Raw genomic sequence first — 24,207 nt, 5'->3', positions numbered from 1 at the left:
GAAACCGAGACAAAAAGAAATCAGGAAAGCAAAAGGTCAAGTGGAAGAAAAGGATTGCCAAAGAGATAAAGTGAGGTGACAAAACATTTTTCAGATATATCAGAGAGAGAAGGAATGGCCAAAGTGATATAGTGAAATTGGAAGGTGATGAGGAGCAATGTGTGAAGAATGACAAAGAAATGGCAGAAATATTAAAGCAATACTTCAGTTCGGTGTTCATTAAAGAAGACCCTGGAGAAGGACCACTGCTGTTTGACAAGACTGTGGATGGGAGTGGAGTAGATGCAACCCTCTTTACAGAAGAGAATGTATGGAAAGAGCTAGAAAACATGCAAGCGGACAAGGCTATGGGGCCGGATGAGGTACATCTCAGGATACTGAGGGAGCTCAGAGATGTGCTGGTGTGTCTGCTGAAAGACTTGTTCAATAGATTCTAAGAAATGGGAGTGGTGCTGAGTGATTGGAGAAGAGTGGTAGCAGAAAGGAGGCTGGAAACTACAGGCCGGTTAGTCTCACCTCAGTGGTGGGAAAATTAATAGAGACTCTGCTAAAGGAAGGGATAGTGAACTATTTAAAATCTGGTGGGTTTTTGTATCCCAGGCAGCATGGATTCACCAGGGGAAGGCCCTGCCAGGATTGGGTGACGAGAAAACTGGATCAAGGAAGAGAGCTCAATGTGATTTACTTGGATTTCAGCAAGGCTTTTGATACTGTCCCGCAAAGGAGGCTCGTGAATAAAATGGGAAGCTTGGGTGTGGGTGCCAAGGCAGTGGAGTGGATTACTAACTGGTTGACTGACAGGAAACAATGTGTAGTGGTAAATGGAACCCGCTCTGATGAGAGAATGGTGTTGAGTGGAGTGCCTCAAGTATCGGTTTTAAGACCAGTTCTGTTCAATATCTTTGTGAGTGACATTGAGGAGGAGATAGAAGGAAAAGTTTGCCTTTTTGCAGATAATACTAAGATCTGCAACAGAGTGGATATGCCTGAAGGAGTAGAGAGAATGAAAAGTGATTTAAGAAAAATTGAAGAGTGGTTGAAGATTTGGCAGCTGTGATTCAATGCCAAAAATTGCAGATTCATATATCTGGACTGCGGAAATCCAAAAGAGCTGTATGCGATGGGGGGGGGGGGGGTGTGAAAACCCATTGTGCAAGGACCAGGAGAGGGACCTTGGGGTGATTGGGCTGCATAGAGAGAGGTATAACTAACAGGAAAAGGGAAGTGATAATGCTCTTGTACAGATCAATGGACAACATCCTTAGGACCAGAAGAAGGCAACTGCTTAACAGTGCCTGCCTGATCAGCATAAGCACGGTGCCTTGGAACACTTCCTCCCAAGAGCATCCATTGTTCTGTGGTCTTTCCCTGGGGGCGCCGAGGAACGGGGTCTGAGAGCACTTAGCCTTCTTAAGGGTGGATTCAACCACCACCAACTGGTGAGGCAACTGATGCTTATCGAATACAGTAGCCTTCTGGATGAAGTAAACTCCAACTGCCTTATTAATGGGAGACACTGTGAAGGGGTGATCCCAAATCCTCAGCAGCAATTTCTTAAGGATCTTGTGTACCGGGACGAGCACGATCTCCTTAGGAGTCTCCACGAACTGAAAGATCTCAAGCATTTTGTGCCTGAGGTCCTCCTCTGTCAAAAGCTGGAATGGGATGGCTTCCATCATCCTCACAACCCCTGTGAAGGTTAAGTCCTCAGGTGGAGACGTCCTCGCTCATATGGAGAAGAAGGGTCTGATAGGAGACCATTTGAGTCCTCGGAGAAAGACTCCATTTGATCATCCTTCCAGGGGTCATACCCTCATCCTCACTGTTTGCCACATGGAAAGTGGCCCTAGGTGCTCAGCTTATGTCTAGAGGTGCAGGCACTGATGTAACTAGATGTGGGACTACAGGACTTGGCATCTCCACCAGCCTTGGAAGAACCAGCAATGACCACTGTATTGGTAGGGGGAGGCCTTGGTGCCCTGCCGGGTATCGGTGCCATCCCAGGAACAGATACCAGCTGGATCTGTAATGGACCAATGAGTACATTCAGCTTCTCCAGAAGTGGGACAAGGAGGGGCAGTTGCTATCGGTGCCACAGGACCAAAGCCCTGCAGCGTCCATTCTATTGCCAGCTGGACTTGACACTCCAGCTCATCCTCGAACATTGCAGATGTCAACACCGACTGGGAGGAAGGAGGGGTGGCCAGATCTTCCTCAGAACTGTGAGGGAGATCGGTGACTGGCACCAGGACCAGTGGAAACTGTCGCTGAGCCAAGGCATCGATGGAGAATGGGCGCTCCATGCCAAGGCGCAACTTCGGGGGTATCATACAAAAGCTGGTACATCTCTGTGCCCGGTACTGTACATCAACGGGGATCAATGCTGATGCTTCATAGGCTTCCCTCAATGCTCAGTCCAGTCCTTCCCCGGTGCAGAGTTCAAAGACTATAAACCCAGTATCCTCGGCCTAGAGATTGACAATGATCTGTCTCCGGCACCTCTATCCACTGGCAACTTCGACAGAACTAATGGTCCTGCCAATGTTGATGGTGTGGGGTCCATTGGTGAGGCTCTGAGGTCCTTTGATGCCGCCAATGCCGATGACTCGGATTTCCTTGACCCAAAGAGCTGATCCTTCTTGTCAAGTCGAAGCCAACATCCCTTCAGGGTCATCTGGGTGCACAAGTGGTAACTTTGGACAACATGCGATGCCCTCAGGCAGAGGTTACATTCCTCATGAGGATCAGTGATGGTCATGTTGCAATTGTAAACCGATGTGATATGTGTACATGAACGACGGTATACAAAAATCAATCAATCAATCAATCAATAAATAAATGCTCCTCGGGCACTGGGGACATCGGCGAAAACGGGACATGGCCACGATGGGCAAACCAAAAGGACAGAAAGATGAACAATGGCAGCGGTCATTGTCGGCTTGCAGGCACCAAGGTACAGCAACCACGGTGGAATTGACCATAAAGAAGACTTACCGAAATGCAGAAAAATCTGAGTAGGGACACTACAAGAAGGCACTGAGAGGAACCTAGCGACGGAACGAAGAGAAAAAAATCACAAAAAAACGAACAACAAGTTTTCTACAAGGCAAAAGCCAAGATTTTAGAGCTTGATCAAACCGCGAGGCTCACAGTTCCGCAGAAAGAAAGAAACTGAAGAGGGATCCCGAGGGCACGCATCGTATAGGGCATGCTGGGCAAGCTCAGGGTGTCTAGTCAAAGTTCTAGAAACTTTGACTGTATTGGGCTCCATCTAATGATGTCACTCATGTGTGAAAACTACCGTCCTGCTTGTCCTTAGAGAACTTAAGTTACCTTTAGTTTGGGGTAGATAGTTATGACTGCTCTGAATTAAATCTGTGCAAACTTGCAGTCATTAAGTTGTAGTGCTACTGTAGAAATAGTGAAATTGCCTTTAACATTTTAAATCACTTAAACTATTTTATCAATCAATTATATTTTAATTGATAAATCTCTCAATAAAATCTCTAACATTAGACAAAGTGAATGAACCCTTTTTCTGATTAAAATGAACTCAGATTAACCCCAGTCTGAGTAATTAATAAATTCATAAATACTATGCACAGTACTGTTGGAGGTTCCAATACTAATTAATCTCTATCTGTGGTGCTGCATTACCTACAACATATATGCTGATAACATTCAGCTTTTGATTTCCTGTGGTACAGACAGAAACTAGCCAGAATATTTGTTAATGCATTGTATGCATTCAATTAATAAATGGATGAAAGATAACATGTTGGTCTAAAATATTTAAATATTCTTTAGATGGAAAAAAAGGTACTGTGCCAGTTATCTACTTCATTTAGAAAATGTAAATGTATTAATAAGGGAGGATGGTCATCATCTTGGTGTATATTTGGATTCAGCATTAAAATGTCATAAGCAGATAAAGATGGAAATGAAAGTTTCATTCTGTCAATTAAAAATGATAAGGCCATCAAAAATAATATCAATAAGAGTATTCTGCAAGATATGTTACAAACTCTGGCCCTAAGTAACATCGATTATTTTAGTTCTCTAAACCTTAGACTGCCAAAACAATGCTGAGAGACTTGGATTTAGTGAAAAATGCAACAGCCAGATTAATTTCTGGTATGAAATATAGGGAGCATATTAGTTCGTATTTGAAACAGTTACATTGGCTCTTAACAAAAGGATACATTTTAAAGTTTTTTCATAATGTAGTACACAGTGAGGTCCTGAATGGATTAAATTCATTATTAACTTTTAATACTACATCTCGTATTTTGAATCTACTAATCATATTTTGCTTTTAGTTCCAAATTTTAAGAATTATAAATTGTAAATGATGAGAGAGAGACTTTCTTTCACAGGTTCATTTTGATGGAATTCATTATCTGATGAATTAAGGGGTGGTAAAGGACTGGGAGACTTAGCATCCAAATGGAAATGATTCAAATTACAACAAAATTTCCATTGGGCCTAGGCCCAAGGCCAGAGTTTCGCCTAGAGAATAGGCCAAGATCTAAAGCAAGGGGCCATTTTCTACACCTAAGTATTAAGCTGGCGCCTTGGCCTACAACTGAGGTCGGGGCTTCGCCTAGGCATCGGCTGCAGCCCGAATCAGAGGCCATGGACTACTTAGGGTAAGGAAATTTCCTCCGTCCAATGCTACGACCACGCCCAGGCCTGACACCAGGGCCAGCCTGGAGGCCGGGTCCCGAGACCTGGGCCCCAACCTAGGCCAAGCCCCGGGCCCAGATCCGATGCTGGGTTCCGACCCTGGGACCTCAACCCAGACACAAGCCCGGAGACAGAGTTCCAGTGCCGGGGACTCAGCCCAGGGTCAAGCTCAGGCTCAAAACCCAAGCCTCGGAAGTCCTCTTCCAACGTCTTCTTTCTTTGCTCTTGAAATGATAGCATCCATTGGGGGACATGCTTGAGTAAATTAACTCCGGTGCACCCTCCCAAACAGAGGGCACCGTTTTGATGTATAGCAGTTCAATTACATGTCATATATGAAAATGGCACCCTCTGCTGGGGAGGATGTGCCAGAGTTAATTTACTCTGATGCATCCCCAACGAACGCCGTCATTTCAAGAGTGAAAAAAGAAGACATCAGAAGATGACCTCCGAGGCCTGGGCTCCAAGCCTGGGCTGAGGCCCTGGTGTCGGGACCCAGCATCTGGGCAAGGTCCTGGACTCTGGCCTAGGCCAAGGCCCAGATGTCGAGATTGGGCCCAGGCATCGGAACAGGGCCTCTGGGCCAGGCCCCAGTATTGGACCTGAGCTCGGGTCCTGGCCTAGCCCCAGGGTTTGAGGCTGGTCCCTGATGTGGAGCCTAGGCCAACGCCTTGGCATCAGGACCCAGCCTCTAAGTCAAGCCCCGCTGTCAGACCTTGAGCTTGGGCCAAGGCTTAAGTGTTGAGACTGGGTCTCTGGGCTGAGTCCCAGGTTAAGCCCTGGGGTAAGGCCTGGGCTCAGGCCTAGGTCCAGGCATCAAGACCAGGCCTCCAGGTAGGGTCATGGTATTGGTCCTGGGCTGAGGTCCAGGCGTCGGGACTAGGCCAGGTCCCAAGCCTGGGCTTTGAGACATCTCCAGCATCTGTCAAGGGCCCAGACCCTAGCCAAGGCCCATGTGTCGAGACCAGGCCTCTGGGCCACACCCCAGCATCATGACCAGGCCTCTGGGCCTAGCCTCGGCATTGGGATTGGGCATTCAAGCTGGGCCCTAGAGTCAGGTCTGTTATGTCCGTTGGTTGCAGACGGCTGCGACCACTCTGCCTTACCTCTTTTCTTCCTTTTTCTCTCTCCTTGGGCAAGATGGCTGCCTCCGGTGCAGAGTGCCAAGGGTCTCGGCGTCTCCAACCTAGCATGGGTGTTCCAGTCCGCCATGCTCACTCCTGTGGCCTCCTAGGGCGCGAGCACACACATCTCCTACGCTCAAATACACGTCATGGCAGGAACCTCGGGGGCGGCCCCACCACATTACGTCAGTACCTCTGGATATATCAAGCCTCCGTTTCACTACCACCTTTGAGTTAGCAAGGACTTCGGTTTAGCTACTCTGACTGCTCTAAGCTGCATGCTTAGATGCCGCTTTCACGCCAAGGGCCTAGCTCCTCTAGAAGCTCTAGACACCCGCTCCTCGGGGGTCTCTTGCTTCCAACTACCCTTCGGGGCCTCTACTAACTAAGACAACCGCTCTTCGGAGTCTTTCTCTCTCTTCTCTATTTCAGCATATCGACTATCAGGTACTCGCTCCTCGAGGGCCTACCAGCCTATGTATCCTGCACCACGGACCTTCGGTCCCACCATTTCATTATCAGGAAGACGCCTACATTTCTGTGAGTACCTCTACGATCCAGTGCTCCAGCTCCACCCACCAGCCGCGGCATTACCCGCACTGCGGGCTCCCTCCTATCGTGAACAACTGGGTGAGATTATACATCTGAGCCTGTTGAACGTATTGGCACCTCATGGATCTCAGTGGTTTACCTTCCTGCCTACATCATCTATCTACAGCAATACAATAAAGCCCTCCATCCATACTGTGTCTGCTATCTGAGTTCAGCCTATCGCTGTGGTTCCCCACGGGGCCCCTCCCCGTGGGCGGAGTCATCTCCACAGCAACCAAGGGTCCACAATGCCACAAACACAACAGATTGCTAACTTCATGGACTCGGCTCAGCTTGCAGCCGTGCAGGCCATCCCTGGCCTAGCCCAGCGGATCACGGAACAACAAAAGTCTTTGGAGAGCCTAGCTACTGCCTTCAATCAGTTACACGCTCAACTGAATTCTTCAGCTCCTCCTGTGAAGGAATTGCTGTCACCAGTGGTAACCCTTAAGACCACTGTACCTTTATCCACACCTACCCGCTTTACGGGTGAAGCCAAGATATGCAGAGGGTTTGTTAATCAATGCAGCATGCATTTTTCATTACAGCCTACCCTCTTTCCCACTGAAGCTTCAAAGAAGGACGAGCCCTGGCCTGGGCTTCACCATTAAGGGATCATGAAGATCCTATCCTGAATGACCTACCAGGATTTCTAAAACTTTCTAAGTCTGTATTTGATGACCCGGCTCACCAGACCATCGCTGGATCTGCCTTGCTCATCCTTCAGCAAGGTAACAAGCCGCTTACAGACCTTGCTATTGAATTTAAGACTCTAGCATCCAAACTACATTGGGACACTAGATGCTTACTGCAAAGTTTTGGAGAGCATTATGTCAAAAATTTGACATTATCTTGGATTTAACTTCTGCCTACCATCCTCAGTCTAACGGTCAGAATGAGAGGATGAATAGAACGCTGAAACAATTTCTGCAATCCTATGTCAATTCTAGTCAGAACAACTGGGCTGAATTACTGCCTTGGGCAGAATTTGCCATTAATTCGCATCCTGCTCTCGTGACGGGGTCTTCCCCCTTCCAGCGTGTCTACGGAAGACAACCATTACCTCCTCTGCCAATTCCATTGACAGTGACCTCTCCTGCTGCCCAGTCTACTGCAGCAGAACTATCCCAACTATGGAGACAAACGAAGGAGCTTCTCCTCAAAGCAGGACAAAGGGCAAAAAGAACCTATGATGCTCATCATCAAAAGGCACCACAGTTTTAGCCCGGAGACAAAGTCTGGTTAAGTACCAAGTACCTTCGACTTAAGCTTCCTTCCGCAAGATTTGCACCTCGCTATGTGGGACCCTTTGCCATCCTTCGGCAATTAGGGAATCTGGTGCACAGTCTAAAACTGCCTCCATCAATGAAGATGCATAATGCATTTCATGTATCTCTATTAAAGCCAGTGATGCTCTCCAAATTCTCCAGGAAAACCCCAGAACCTACCAGTCTGGATACGGAGGAAGTCATCGAAAATGCCGTGGACGACATTCTTGATGTACGTAAAAAGAGGCAAGACATGGGAATATCTCATCTCATGGGAGAACTATGACCCAGAAGAGAACTCCTGGGAACCACTCGCTCACACATTTCCTACGCTCAAATACACGTCATGGCAGGAACCTCGGGGGCGTCCCCACCGCATGACGTCAATACCTCTGGGTATTTAAAGCCTCTGCTTTGCTTCCTCCTTTGAGTTAGCAAGGACTTTGGTTTAAGCTACTCTGACCGCTCTAAGCTGCAAGCTTAGACGCCGCTCTTCGCTCCAAGGGCCTCGCTCCTTTAGAAGCTCAAGACACCCCCTCCTCGGGGGTCTCTTGCTTCCATCACCCTTCGAGGCTTCTATTACTGAGACAACCGCTCCTCGAGGGCCTACCAGTCTATGTATCCTGTACCACGGACCTTCGGCCCCACCATCTCACTACCAGGAAGACGCCTACACTCCTGTGAGTATCTCTACGATCCGGTGCTCTAACTCCACCCACCAGTCTCAGCAATTCCTGCACTGCGGGTCCCCATCTCTCTTTAACATCTGGGTGAGATTCTACATCTGAGACTGTTGAACGTATTGGCACCTCGTGGACCTCAGTGCCTTACCTTCCTGCTTTATACCATCTATCTACAAGCAGTACAATAAAGCCTTCCATTCATTCTGTGTCTGCTATCTGAGTTCAGCCTATCACTGAGGATCCCCACAGGGCTCCTTCCCCATGGGCGGAGTCATCTCCACAGTGACCAAGGGTCCACAATGCCACAAACACAACAAGAAGGTAAAGCTTTTCTATTTGCGGATGATACTAAGATCTCCAGCAGAGTTGACACACCTGAAAGAGTGGAGAGAATGAAAAATAATTTAAGAAAGCTTGACGAATGTTTGAAGATTTGGCACTGGGATTCAATGCCAAGAAGTGCAGAGTCATGCATCTGGGGTGTGATAATCCAAATGAGCAGTATGTGATGGGGGGTGAAAGACTAATATACACGGATTTGGAGAGGGACCTTGGGGTAATAGTGTCTACTGAACTGAAAGTGGCGAAGCAATGCAACAAGGCAATAACTAAAGCTAGAAAATTGCTGGGTTGCATAGAGAGAGGAATAACCAGCAGGAAAAAGGAGGTGATAATGCCCTCATATAGGTCTTTGGTGAGGCCTCACCTGGAGAATTGTGTTCAGTTCTGAAGCCCATATCTCAAAAAGGAAAAGGTCAGAATAGAGGTGGTCCAGAGAGCAGAGATCAAAATGATGTGGGGCTCTACATCAGAAGACTTATGAAGAGAGGCTGAAGGATCTAAATATGTATACCCTGGAAGAGAGGTGATGTAGGGGAGATAATGATTCAGAACTTCAGATACCTGAAAGGTTTTAATGATGCACAAACTTTTCCATTGGAAAATAAACTGTAGAACTAGGGGTCACAAACTAAAACTCTAGGGGGATGTCTCAGAGTCAACATCAGGAAATATTTCTTCATGGAGAGGGTGGTGGATGACTGGAATGCCCTTCTGGAAAAGGTAGAGGACAAAAACTGTAAACAAATTCAAAAGGACATGGGATAAACACTGCAGATCTCAAAAAGCTAGAGATTAGAAAATAAGAGTGCATGGGGGTAACCTGCTCAGAGAGGCAGCTACTACCCTTAACATAAGGCATGGGGATGACTACCCTTAATCAATGAGCCTTTATGCTTTTGATGCAGCTGCAACATTGCTCTCTGCTTTGATAGTGGGGGCAAAAGGCAAGAAGGGGAATAGGATTCAGATGACAGCTAATGCTGGGCTCCAATATTTATGGGCCAGAGTATTTATATGCAGACATTAAGGAAAAAGCACAGGATTGCTTCTATGGCCAAATCCAAAAGCAACACATTCAAGCAACATTTTCTAAATTATCAAGAAGGCGGCTCAACCCATAAAAATATTGCTAGTAATAATTTTGTTATGGGTTTGACATTTGCTTGGTTTTCATTGTAAGTATTACTACCCTTAACCTAAGGCTTGGGAATAACCTGCACAGAGCATCAGTTACTACTCTAAGAAACTTGTTGGGCAGACTGGATGGACCATTTGGTGTTTTTCTGCCGTCATTACTATGTTACTATGTGCCACATAATGATTAATGAAATCTCACCATAGTCTTTGATCGAAAGAATGGCATTCCCACAGAGGTAGTAAGGGAGTTTTTGAATTAACTTTCCTTGAGGAGGTATCCAATTCAGGTACCCAAATAGGAAGCTCTGTTTGAAGAGGAAGACTAATTTCCCTGCTGAAAATTTTTCTTGCACCAATACGTTTCAGCACCGAAGTAGCTTTCAGTGCCAATGGAATGCCTATCTTCAGAGCTGACTCCTTCAACTCTGAGGGCTCAAGGTTGAATGATGCCAAAGCCTTCTGCACCATAGATTAAGTGCCATGTCTGGATGGTGTCAATGTTGTCTCCGCCATGGGTTCAGCACAGTGTTTTTTACTTGACGGCGCTGAAGACTCATCTTTAGCATAGTGTTTTTTAGTACATGCTGCTCATTTCTTTTCTTCAATGCAATATTTTATGGCTGATGATGCTGAGTTTGAATGTGCTGTAGTTTCTGTACAGTGCTTTACAGAAGAAGATGATGAAGAATTCTTATTCATTCTATCAGAACCTAGGTAGAGGGAAGATAATCCTACGTACCCCCGAGACTCTGACCGCTGTGGTACGGGTTTCAATATCTCATGTATTCTTTTAGAAGAGAATTTACACTGAAGCCTCATACTTCTATAGATCCTGGGCACAAGGTGACATTTACTACATGACTTGCACTGAATAGGATCATGTGTGGGACCAAGACATTTCAAGCATAAGTCGTGAAGATCTTGGCTCCCCATCTTATGGCGGATATTAGAACATACGTTGAACGGGCTCATTCCCGCCCTTGGTGAACTTTCCATCATAGAAAACGAAAATGGGTTTTTTTTTTTTACTGAGAAATAAACAAAAAACAAAACTACTTTAAAAATAAAAGAACTGTGTCAAATAAAAAATACATGGTGACAGCCAAAAATGTGAGAGAAAACAAGTGCAAAATTTTCCAACTGATTGCTGAGCTGGACAAAAAAAGACTGAGATGACTGAGGCGGCAGCAATAATGCGGGAACTCATATGCATGCTCAAAGAGACTTTTGTTCTTCTGGAGTTGTGAGAAAGCATTTTTTTGCAAATTGGTGTCATGGGATGGCATTACTCACTTGTGTGGCTGTTTTGTTGCTGCTTGTTCAAGGAGAAAAGTAAATATCTTTTTTCTCCCTTCACTGTCTGTACCACTTAGACATTTTAAAGTGAATGTTAAAAGCTGGATACATGCCAAAATCAGGAGATGGGCACGAATGTAGCACATTGTGTGTCCACCCAATTTGCTAAAACGCCCACAAGTACCAATGAGCGAATATATTGCATTGGGAAAAATAGGGGCGGAAAGAGGGCGGGGCATGTGTGTCCAAATCCTACTTCTACCGTGTAAATCATGGAATTTTTAAAGGGACACATACCAGCATCATTCCCAGTTTTACCACTTCGCCCACAGTTCGCTCAGTTAAGAGATAGGTCCTCTACCCAGCCCCGGTTTGATAGCCTTCAATCCCCCCAGTCAGCCCTGACCGTTAAAACCCTGCAGATCTGCCTAGTTTTCTTTAAATTTTAACTTATACAGCATCCATAGCAGAATTAAAGTTACACAGCACAGGCCTAAGCCAGGTCACATCAATATTTACACGCACATCTTAGGTTCACACCTAAAATGCCCGTGCCTTACCCAGACCACACCCCCTTTTGAAAACTTTCGAGATATGCATGCTATGGGAGATTCACAAGTATCTCAGAGACGTTTAAAATCCGCTCAGCACGCAAGCCTGATTTCTTTGCACATCCCCTAATTAATGCGTGCGTTGGGCTTTTAAAATTCACCTCTTAGTGCATTAAGCACTTAAAGACATATAATAGTGCCTAATGTATAAGTATGCTAGCAAGTGTGATTTTGGCACATTACATTAGTTGATTAGATGGGGAAAAAAAAAACAGTTAAAGCCAATAGATAGCCCACACTTTTTCATATTTTATGAAAAGGTCACATGATTTCTCTTCCTTATAAGCATTTGCCTTAAAAATATGATAATAATATACAAAGAAAAATTGACTTAATTAGAGCAGGGATTATGTTATAAGTGATCCTAACATGGGGCGGTTACCTGAAAAATGTAAGTCACATACAGGGTCATTTATCAAAATGCGTTAGGGCGTTATCATGAGCGTTAGGGCCCTAACGCCCAAGTGCATGCAATAAATAACGCATCACAAACTATGCAAATTTTTCATTTGTATTCAAGTGGGAGGGGCTTGGGTGGAGTAAATGAAATGAAGGTTAGTTAGGGTGGCGTGCGATAGAATAACGCACAGCAACGCAGGTTTTAACACCGGAAATAACTACACCTTTTTCCTGTGCGTTGTGCCTGCGTTAGCTGTGCGTTCTGGCCAAAAATGTTTTTATCATGAATTGCGGTTCGGGAAGGGAGAGGGGAGAAGGAGAGCCTCTGTGGAGGCTCACTTATATCTGAAATTTTTTACCACTGTAAAAGGGGGCATTATGAACTTGGGGTGAGCTTTGGGGGGGGGGGCGCAATGGGTTTTGGGGGGCAGTTTTACTTGCACAGTCATACGTACGAACAGCACAGTTACCATCGGTGAAGATTTAATGTGATTTGGAGTGATGAAAGTTGAAAGAAGAGTAGATTTGTTCCATGTTCTCTCTACCTTGCTTGATGCACTCTCTACCTAGCCGCAATCTTCACCGATGGTAACTGTGCTGTTCGTACATATGACTGTGCATGTAAGACTACCCCCCAAAACCAAACTCACCCCACAAACCTCACCCCGAGTTACTAGTGCCCCCTCTTACAATGGTATAAATAGTTAACTTTTTGATGAGTCTCTACAGAGGCAATCTCACTCTCTCTATCTCAGCCCAAAATGCAATAAAAGCTGTCCGTTCTGTCCCAATCCAAACAAACAAACAAAAAAAACCTTAACCCCCTTCTGTAAAATATTACTAAGTACCATTATTTTAGTAAATGCCTGTAGTTCAATCTGGCTAACAAGTTGACTCCTGGTTCCTATCCAAAAGCTATCTGAAAACAGGAAAGGGTCAATCCAACCCATGCACATCTTTCCAGATACTAAATAATACAAGACAAACAGTGACCTACTTTAGAGGAGCAGATGAAAAGAAAAAGAAGACAGGCCTCCTGACAACAGCCTGGATACCATGGTAACTAGCAGAGATGGCTGCTTGGCTTACTTTATTTTGGCCTGAGTGATCAGCTGTCTGAGCTTTTAGCTCTGTAATTTCAGCCTCTAACAGGTGGATTACTTCTTCGTAGTCCATCTCCATTCCCTGAGCTTGCCTCTGAGCGGCTTCAGCAAGATGAACTCTGCTTCGCAAAGCTTTTGTTTCTTCTACTGCAGCTTTGGCCTCCTGTGTGTTACAAAACATTTTTTTTAAAGCAGAACTTTTTAAATAATTTTACTAGAATAATTTCTCTTTTTCACGAAGCTACAGTCATAAATCTGTTTGTTTTTTTTATTCTGGATTTGCAAGCATAGCAAAAAAATCATTGAACCTTAGAAAGGAAAAAAAACCAAACAATTTTCAGAAGGCAGGTTCAGCACCATTATCAAGTGGTTAGGCAAGAACTGTCCTGGGGACTCCACAGAAAGTTTGCCTTTTAGACAAGGAATATGCATGAGCTAAATTTACATACATTGGGTTTCCAATGTATACAAAGTTATCTCATGCATAGTCATTGTGGATATCCTGAAAACCCAACTGGACCATGGGAGGTCCCCAGCATAAGTTTGGAAAGCCCTGGGTCATGCTCTCTGGATTGCCAAGCCAGAGACCTGGGTTTCATTTACCCTGACTGGCTAAAGCATTCCCTTGGCAGAAAAGACAGCCTAAAACCTGCTCTTAAGGGGGACATTAAAGAGTGGGCCAAAAAACACATCCGGAAGCTATGGAGAGACCTGAATCTTGTATCTTGATGTTTGGTATACGAGAGTCTGTTTGACATTTGACCCTTTGGAAGAATGCCTGGGATACAAAATGCCATTGGGTGGTCAAGGGATCCCACTCCTTTTTCTGGTTATTTACTGATGCTCTTTCTATTTCAAGAGATAGTTATTTCTAATTGCTCTTCTGAATTTCCTGCCTGATTGATATGTGAAGCTTTGCCAGAAACAGATTTTTTAATTAATTCAACAAATTGTGTATCTGGATGAGAGTTGTTTTAGTCACAGGTTTTCTACAGCATGAAGTAAACCCTTTAATTATCAGCTCAAAAGTGAGTATTGAAGGAAGAGAGTTAATCCTACTCATTAATGTTGTCCTATTAGTATGTAAAATGTTACTTTCTTTGGTACTATTAGATCAAGTCCACTGAAATGAATCAGTAATCTTTTTACATGGTAAGTGCAGTTTCATTGCAGACAGGGCTCAGAATGGCCTTTGAGTTGAGAAGGAAAAATGAATGTGCTGTAGAATACAATACCACTTTCCACAATAAACTGTACTAAAGCAAATGCAGAACAAGTTCATTTTGAGTTCACCATTCAATCACCATTCATGCTGTATTAATTAGTTTATTTATTTATTTATTTAGTTCTTGTAATTGGGAATATGTGGGCTGCTACACTTCAACATACTGAAACAACAGGGGCAGCATTTCCTTATGAAATCTGCATGCTTCTACTGAAAAAAATAAATACATCCAGAACCAGATCCCTTGGGAGCTTAAAAACAGCATATTAGCTGTTTACATCTGCCTGCAGTTTTCCTTAGGAACTGCTGGGTCCCAAGGCATAGCTGCAGTTTACTTTTCAACTGATAGAGCATGATAAAGATGGGAAAAGATGTCTACCCCAATTTAGCAATTTTGCAAACCTATTTTTTTTTTTTTACACACTAGAAAATCTGGGTAGAATTTCATCATTACTAGTATTTTTTTAAAATAAAGCATTTTACAATCATCTGGAGTGGTAAGCAGTGCGAAAACAGTTTGATAGTTATCCAGTAAACTGGAAATATCTCTCGTTAACCCTTCCCTGTCAGCTTTTTATGCATAGAAGTAAGTGGAAGCATTTCTCATCCCAAACTTCAGGCAAAGAAAACCCATGCCTACTCCAAAAAAAACCAAAAAAATGCAGCAGGGCTTAATTCACAATTAGTTTATTGCCATCTGAGAAGGAGCATACCTATTACAAAGCTAATGCTAAGGGCCAACCATACATCTAATAAAATTATTAATGTATTGACTGTAAAGATGTGTAAGTTCATGAGAAAGAAAAAGCTGGGTGGACTTTTTAATGGGCTTCAGTCCACGCCGGGGTAAAAGTCCAAGGCTCTTTTGCAGTCCAAATTATGCAGTGCTTATTCAACCTTGGTGGACAAGTGACCTAGGAAAAAATGTTGGCAGGGACAATTGACTGGTTAAGAGGGAATTCCAATAAAGCCCAGGAAACAGAGATCAAACAATGTACACCAATGAAAATTATAACTGAAAAATAGTAGGCATGCAAACTTATATAAACTTTAAAGCAAAAAAACATTTCAAACGTTTCACTTGTGAAAAAAGAGGCATCAAACAGGCTGCTAAAAGAACTATGACTTTCTCTAGCCTCATGCCCTGACCATCGTCCTATGCCTCAAAAGATTTTTATGAAAAAGTCCATCTTGAGATAATTGTACACTTCCAAACTGAGTGCAAAGTCCTAAATAAGTTTTATATTTATTTATTCACATAACACTATAATTCTTATAGCAGCCTGTTTGATACTTCTTTTTTCAACAAGTGAAGTATGTGTGTAACTTTATCTGGATATTCAACGGGACTTAATGTGCTTAGGGCATCATTTACTAAGCATTTTTCCCACAAAAACAGAATGGAGGAATATTCGAATAAAGTTAAGCAATACCAGGATAATATCGGGACACCCATTTTTCCAACCACACGCATAATTTTAAGCCAGTCAGTGCTCATAAAGTTTAGCCCCTGCCTATTTTTATCTGGATAATTTTGCGTGCACAATAAGTTGTACGCCAAAAATATATAACTTTAAGCCAGTCAGTGCTCATAAAGTTTAGCCCCTGTCTATTTTTATCTGGATAATTTTGCGTGCACAATAAGTTGTACGCCAAAAATATATCTGCTTGCTGGGAGGAACTATTCTAATTTAGGTTCCAAAAGTCTTTGAATATCGACCTCTTTATTTTCCCCAACATGCCCACAACACACCCTTGAGAATGCCACCCTTGAATGGAGCTAAAGATACGTGCATCCTTTTAGCTGAACTGAGATAGAGCAATTTTCAGACTGCTGACACTGCTAGAAAATTACTGTCGCCGACATCATACGACGGTAAATAATCAATGTCCAATGGCATCAGTTAACTGCTTAATGATGCCAGGAACATGACAAATATATGTCACAGAACTATAAACTGATCACTTCAGGTTCGCTATTGACCAATCCAATATGAGGCATCTGGCAGGATTTGCCTCTTCACTTTAAGCTAAATTCAAGCTCCAATGTAGGGATAATGTTGACGATTATGATCAATTTCTCACAGAAGTTCTGCACGAGACATGTGACCTCTCTCTGCAGGATAATTACTACAAGACATGTACTTTCAAATTAGTCTCACTGGTTTCTGATTTCTAGAAATGAAAAGGGGAATTGTAGTCTATTAACTTAACCTAGCAGGGCATTATGAGTGACAACCTCTTGTTACCAATACAAAAAAATATGTTAAAACAGTTTTGAAGACATTCACAACACCAAAACAATAAATTAACACATTTATTGCCAGGCCTAACTAAAGTGAATTTTATACCTTCTGGTAATGATGTTGTGCTTGATTTTCAAAGTGAATTACATGCAAAAAAAAAAAAATCCCTTGTTTTATGTTTGTAAGCAACGCTTTGAAAAACATAGCTGTTGGATCTGTAAAAGTACATGCAGAGCCCCATTTAGTTCATACTTTTATCTGCACTAGTCAGGTATTCCGGGGAAGGGGGCGGGAAAAGCATTTGCACGCATGCTTTCAATTTTCGAAAGTATGCACGTAAATAGCCACACAGAAAATTTCTACAGCTCGGGAGCACACGTGCACACGTGTACTGACACAACGCAGAAACTGTCAGTGGCTTTATGCGCGTAATTCTGCCTTGAAAATCAGGGCTAAAGTCTGAAGCTGCAAATACCCTTTAGCCCTACATATTTATGAAAGTTTAATATATAATTAATGTACTTTGCTGATTAATAGCATAATTCAATTAAATTCTCTATAAGGTTCCCAGTGGAATCGAGGCAGGAGGTAATGAAATTCTCTTTTTGCCTCCAAGGGTTACCCATGCGGTGTGCGATTGTCAGAAATCCACAGGAGACTGAGTCCTCTTGGTAACCCAACCTACTTCCCCCTCCCCCCCCCCCCCCCCCCCCCCCCCAAACACACACGTGCACAAAACTCAACATGCACTTTCCAGAGGAAAGAAAAGAGGAGAAACTAGGACAGAAATATGCCACTATCAATAGGGATGAGATGGTAGCATTATGCGTAAACACTCAAAGATAAGAGGTCATCATGAGGATGAATCTGAAAGCTATTTTCGCACACAAGCGTAAACTGGCTGTCTGAAATTGCACCCCCACCCCCCCCCAAATGCGGCTAAAAATATGCGTATTGTTCCAAAACATGCCACATTTCGGGTATTTTGGGGGGAGGTCAGAGGAGGAAAATAATGCACATGCATTGCATTTTCAAATCTATAGGGGGTAATTTCCATAAGGTTGTTTGCGCATAAAAATTGCTACTTTTACGCACATAACTCCTTCAAAAATTCAATCCATAGGGCTGAGTTTTCAAAAGGCTGTGGGGCGGATTTTAAAAGGATTTACGCGCGTAACTGCTCCTGCGGGCGCCGAGCCTATTTTGTATAGGCCCGGCGACGCATACAAAGCCCCGGGACGCGCGTATGTCCCGGGGTTTTGTGAAAGGGGCGGGGCGTCGGTCCGTGGGTGGTCCGTGGGCAGGACCGAGGCCTCCAACACAACGGCCCATTTGCTGCTGTGCCGGGGGATTGCGCACCGGCAGCCGGCAGGCGTATCTTACAAAATAAAGGTAGGGGGATTTAGGTAGGGTTGGGGGTGGGCAGGTTAGATAGGGGAAGGGTTGGGGGGGGGGCGAAGGAAAGTTCCCTCCGAGGCTGCTCCGATTTCGGAGCGGCCTCGGAGGGAACGGGGAAAGCCAGCTGGCCTCCCCGAGGGTTCAACGCACGCAAGTTGCACTAGTGTGCACCCCCTTGCGCGTGCTGACCCTGGATTTTATAACATGCACGCGGTTGCACGCACATGTTATAAAATCGGTGTACATTTGTGTGCGACCGGTGGTAGCGCGCACAAATGTAGGCCATGCGCGTAGGTTTTAAAATCTGCCCCTGTGTGTGCATAAATGGGCTTTTCAAAATTGCTACAATATTTGCTGCTTTGAAAATTAACTCCTATGTATATTTTCCAAGAAAAAGGTACCCGTGCAAAAAGTACGTGGAAATGTCCATGGTTCACATCTTGTATATTTCCAACTAAATAATACTTATTCAGCCAAAGTCAAATTTTTACATTTTGATAGAGGTGTAGAATCTAATTACGATCACCTGCTGTATGTTTGTTACTTGAAAATTCTAGTTTCTGCATGAAGAGAAACCAGAGAGTAATTACCAGCAAACTTCCTGGTCTCCTTTTCACAGTCACACACAATCCAAATAAATCCTTATTTCTTAGTTATGACAGCACTGTAAGTAATGCATCACTTATTTTGGAAGTCCACAGTCAGCCTTTCGTAGATTCATTTTACACTTGTCAGTGAAAGGAGAGTGTTGACATGGTTTCCTACAGAGAATTCAATTTTGCATGGTTTCCCTTTAGATTCATGGTTAATTTTGTGCTCATGAAAGGTGCCAGACTGGTAACATTGGAAAGTGAAATCCCATTCACCTGCAGCACACACAGGGGCAGCACTGGGAACTATCCCACGGTGTCTAACTTTAATCCTGACCCAGATTCTAAGAGGTATGAGGGAGGCTTAGATTCCAAATCCACTTAAATCTCAGCACTTCTTCCAAATCTGTATGAATGCTTTTGAGCTAGAAGACTAAAGCAGGGGCAATTGGCCAGAATGGGTGGGCCAAATGGTCTTTGTGTGTTACATCTACTATGTTACATGGCCAAGCATGAATTCCTTCTACTGCATTCAAACCATGGGGCTAGCCCTAATAACATTTTAACTTTCCAATCGGTTCAGACTCTTACAGTTGGCACCAGTATAACCAAATACCAACAAGAAGTTGACAGCATCTGTTTCTCAGCCCCAAACCAATGATTTGGCAGTAGGCAAGTCAGTAACTGGGAACTGTGTATATGGAATGCAAATTGCAGAGGCACAGCCAAATTTTCTAAAAATAATTTAAAAAAATGGACCTATTAACTTAATTATTCTTATGTTTTTAGGGAAAGAGAGGGGAAAAAATGTAATACGCATACAATACAACCCGAACATAGCCCTGTCCAAAAGAAAAGCGTGAAACACAAAACAGTCTGGGAATATCTGTAGCACAAGCTACAGAATAAAATCTCTCTGCTGGTTCTCAGCAATCAACCCTGAAAACACTTCTGGGAAAATCCTAATCTTCAGTCTTTGGCGGTACAGCATTAAACGTCTTCATTGCAGGGCTGACCTTCAGAACTAATTGATGTTTACACTGCCACAGAAATAACTAACTACTTGAGGGCCTCAAATGGCAGAAGAGAGTACTGCAGATAGCTTTACAAAAATAACCATGCAAGTCATTTATAGGCGATTCTGATCAATTAGGCTGCACTAATGTCCTAAAAGTCTATGAGGAACATTTACTTAGCTGTGTTAGGCATTTACCATGCAGTAAATGGCCTAATGCAGCAATAATGCATGGTATTTCAAATATTACATGTTATCTTCCTCCCATTACCACAAGTAATGTGGGAGGAATGTGCTACTTTGCATATTTACATGCAAATGTATGCAAAGCAACTCTTTATTAGGCAATCTCATAGAAATCAAACAGGGCTTGCCTCTTTATTTCATGTAAAGATATCTAACTTTCTCCAGGAGCATCAGGATGCCAATACGTGTCCCGATGCTCCAGGGGCCTTCACAACAACTGCCCCTCCCCCCAATGGAGAAAAAAACCCTGGGAGTTTGGTGAGACCCCATCTCACCCACCTACATCACCCCTTGAGGCTACCACCAATGGTGGTTTAAAAAAAAATCTTGCAGTGCAGGCCCCTCTCCTCCCATCCAAACTCCACCCCTTTTTGGCAAAATGTCCCCTTCCCAAGTTTCTGACATCCCCCAAGGCAGAAGACCCCCCTCATCTCACCCTAGCCCTTCCCCTGAACATCTTCCTTAAGAATCCTTGGTGGCCTAATGAAGCACACAGAGCCCTCAGGCTCTGGGCCCTGCGCTGTTACTTTCAATATGGCACCAGCCAACTGCTTTTATACTTTTGCCTCAGGAGGGGGAGCAGAGTTTGAACAAAAGGGGAGGGACTATGCCACAAGATTTTTTATGCTTTATTTATTTTATTACTGCCACTGGGACCACCTCGGGTGTGCAGGGGATGGGATTTAGGGCAGGGTTTCTCACTAGACCCCTGAGGATTTTTCTCCTCTGGGAGGCGCCCTGTGAGGGTTGACCAGAACCTTTAACAAGATGGCGGCCCTGCACTGTGGGGCAGCCACTGCATGATCTCACCCATGGACCAGCTAAGCCATGGTATTTTTCCCCCGTGGTATTTTCTGACATGGAAAATACCATGGGTTTCAGTACACTACTGTACAGAGTTATGATAGCTTAGTGAATCTCGTGGTATTTTCTGCTCTGGGCAAATACTGCAGCTTAGTACATAGACAATCTTCTACATAGCCAAGCATATGCCAAACAACTACACATTTGATCTGGAATCCATGTAGCAGTGCTTTGAACATCATGTAGTCATTTTGTTTTTCTGACACTTTTGGTTCATGCCTCATGGCCTAAAAGTTGTGGTTTTCTTTTCCCTCCTTCCCCTTCATCATCCTCCCCACCCCTCCTTTGACAGAAGCCAGACTGTGCAATTTGTAGTGCAATTTAATTACGTTACAGACAGTAGCAATCATTCGCTAGTTAAAAGTACCATGAAATCTAAATATCCATGGGTTATAAAATATCTTGTATTAATATCTTGTGCACAACACAGCACTATCAGTAGCATGGTGATTATAAAACCTCTTTGGTGTACTGGTTCAGTACTGGATCAGACAGAGGAATAATCCTCCTACCACCCAAATATGGCACTAATACAACTTCCTGCGGCATCTAGAGTTTGGGGTTTTTTGTTGTTTTTGTTTTGTTTTTTTAAGAGGTGGGGTCTTCCATGCAAGTACTGAAGAGGTTTGAGTATGCTTAGTTTCTGAGGGTTTATAAGGTCAGAACCTAAAGTAGTATGGCTGCAGTCTAAGCAGGGAGAAATAAAGTACAAAAACAGAGACAAGAATTTTTATGCTTGAAGTACTATGTTCATTTTCAGACATGAGACATAAGAACATAAGAATTGCCATACTGGGTCAAACTGAGTGTCCATCAAGGCCAGTATCCTGTTTCCAGAGGCCAATCCAGGTCACAAGTACCTGCAACATCCCAAAACAATAGTTAGATCCCATGCTGCAAATGCCCAGAGAAGTAGTGGCTTGTCCCAAGTCTACCTGGTCAATAATGGTTTATAGACTTTTCCTCTAAGAACTTCCTAGTCTCTGTATTTTTTGAAAGGGTAAACAAGCAACATAGTAAGCATTAGTATACAGACAGTTAACAATATTTCTTTTGACATGTCTTACAAAATGAAAAATGTAGGCTAAGTGGAGATTTAAGTTGTAGAAATTCCTGAGCACAACAAAGAATGAAGGCAAGAAACCATAGATGGTTAGGCTTTAACCAGAAGAAACCAGCTGAAGGAATTCAAGATTATTTTAATCACAGAATGTACCCTTTGTAGTCACCATTTTACAGGGAGAAAAAAAACCTTACTTGTTTCACATTTTGAAGCTCCTCAGACAACAGTTTCCTTTGACTTTCAGATTCACACAGCTGTTTCTGAGAAAGCAAACACAAGAATAAACTGTAAATGAGTTCATTACATTTATATTTTGTTTATCTCAAATGTAAAGTAAATGGCACCAGAAAATCCAAGTATCAGTCTCAACTTCGTATGTACCCAATTAAAGCTGATTCGCTAACATGCGCTACACGTTACCGCACATTACCATGAGTAATTAGTGATTAGGCTCCATTAGAAGTAATGGAGCAATTATGGTGTAGTAACACGGTATGGCACTTTAGTCAATTAGTCTATAAATTACAGTGTTTTAAATACATAGAACATTACGACCAATTTTTTTATTTTTTTATTTATATTTTATTGATATTTCTGAGGTATAACAATACTTATGGAACAAGAAACAACATGATAGAATATGCATATACAATAAACAAGAACACAACAGACAGTGTGTCAGATTATACAACTGCAATCAGAATGATGATAGTGTATTATTGCATGTTCCCTCCTTGTTACCCTCTAGACCCGACCCCGATAGCTTACCCTCCCCCCTTTCCGCTGTATGAAGGAACTATAAGTCAATGGATAGCAATGATAATATAACAAGTTATGGTTGCAATTCTTAACTAGAATATGGATACACAGGGCTTGGAAGCAATGTGTACATGGAAGTGAACGCAGTCATGTTGAGGATGGTGGGTCCTCGAAAAAAACCCACTGGCCTGAGAGATAGAGAAGGATTGCCACTCACAAAGATTCCTTCATGCCTCAAGTATGTATAGTTAAGTACCCCTAATCAATCAAAGAGCCAACCACTTTGCAAGGGGCTGCCAGCTTGTCAACTGCTGTTGATTTCGTCTCTGGGCAGCTAGTATCCCCGTGTGCAGGCGCCATAGCTTGCATAACCGACTCCTCACATCTAGCTCTGAGGGTATATTGACAGATCTCCACTTCGTTGCCAGTTCTCCTCGGGCTGCCATAATTACCAGGTGAACTAGTTTCTATTGAGCTGGGGAAATATCGACAGGTAGGTTCAAGAGAGCGTTCGCCGATCTCAATGTAATCTGGAAGCCCAGAATTTGACAAGATTTGAGTAATAAGTGTCCAGTAGTTAGCGACTTTGGGACACTCCCACCACATGTGGTAGAATGTGCCTATTTGCCCACAGCCCTTCCAGCACTGGGAACTATTGGTGGCTGCAAACTTGTGCAATCTCTCCGGGGAATAATACCATCGAAGCAAAAGTTTGTAGCAATTTTCAGCTAAAGAAGTGTATTGAGACCCTCCTTTAGTGGCCACATAAATCTCGTCCCAGACTTCTATAGAGAATGATTGCCCTATATCAATTTCCCAAGCCTTCATATATGGCAATTTAATAGTAGGGAATCTGCGCTGTCGCACCAATGCTCTAGCTGTGATTTACCCCTCTCCACTTCAGGGCCCACTTTCTCTGTCTGAAAAAAGTGGCAAACTTGAAGATAAGCAAATACATCCATTGGAGGTAGTTGGTGTTGTTCCTGCAACTGGGTGAATGGAATCATTGCTCCTTGGGACCAAAGTTGCTCCAAAACCTGGATTCCCTTCGTTGCCCAGGAGTGAAAAGAAGTCAGTTGTTCCCTGTTATGTAGGAGAGCAAGTAAGCTAGAGCTATGGAAATATTTTCGGTCTCCCACTAAGGAATCCTTCCATGCTTTCCAAATCTCAAGCGTAGTTTTAACCGGTAGTGGCATATGTGTTAACGGGAACTGTGCCTGGCAAGGAAGCCAAAGGAGATCCTGAAGGGGCATTTTACCCGCCAGGGATTGTTCAATGCGACTCCATTGTTTTTGCTCCCCCTTACGGTACCAGTCTAGAATCGCTCGTAATTGGGCCGCCAATTAGTACCACCTTAAATTGGGCACCCCCAGTCCTCCTCTCACCCTGGGGCGGTTCATGATACATTGGGACACCCTGGGAGGTCTGCGACGCCAGAGGAAAGAGAAATTTTTCTGTTGCCATCATTTTAGAAGCTGATTAGAGAGATGTATTGGCAATGATTGGAAGAGGTAACCTAATCGGGGCAGGACATTCATTTTAATGGAAGACATGTGCCCGA

The 24,207-nt window shown here is 43.6% G+C and overlaps 1 protein-coding gene across 3 annotated transcripts in view; it reads right to left on the bottom strand.

Moving 5' to 3' along the window:
* STXBP4 (syntaxin binding protein 4) overlaps positions 1–24,207 on the bottom strand; it is a 324,772-nt gene that overhangs the window by 134,975 nt on the left and 165,590 nt on the right. For all 3 annotated transcript variants that reach the window (XM_029600671.1, XM_029600672.1, XM_029600673.1), the window contains 2 exons: positions 22,082–22,147; positions 13,227–13,403 (listed from right to left, as the gene is read on the bottom strand). In XM_029600671.1, coding sequence (XP_029456531.1) covers positions 13,227–13,403; positions 22,082–22,147 — 243 coding nt within the window. The remainder of the gene's footprint in view (positions 1–13,226; positions 13,404–22,081; positions 22,148–24,207) is intronic.

Source organism: Rhinatrema bivittatum, chromosome 4 (assembly GCF_901001135.1).
Source record: "Rhinatrema bivittatum chromosome 4, aRhiBiv1.1, whole genome shotgun sequence".
Classification (NCBI taxonomy): domain Eukaryota; kingdom Metazoa; phylum Chordata; class Amphibia; order Gymnophiona; family Rhinatrematidae; genus Rhinatrema; species Rhinatrema bivittatum.
This window is presented reverse-complemented; position numbering and strand designations above follow the sequence as displayed.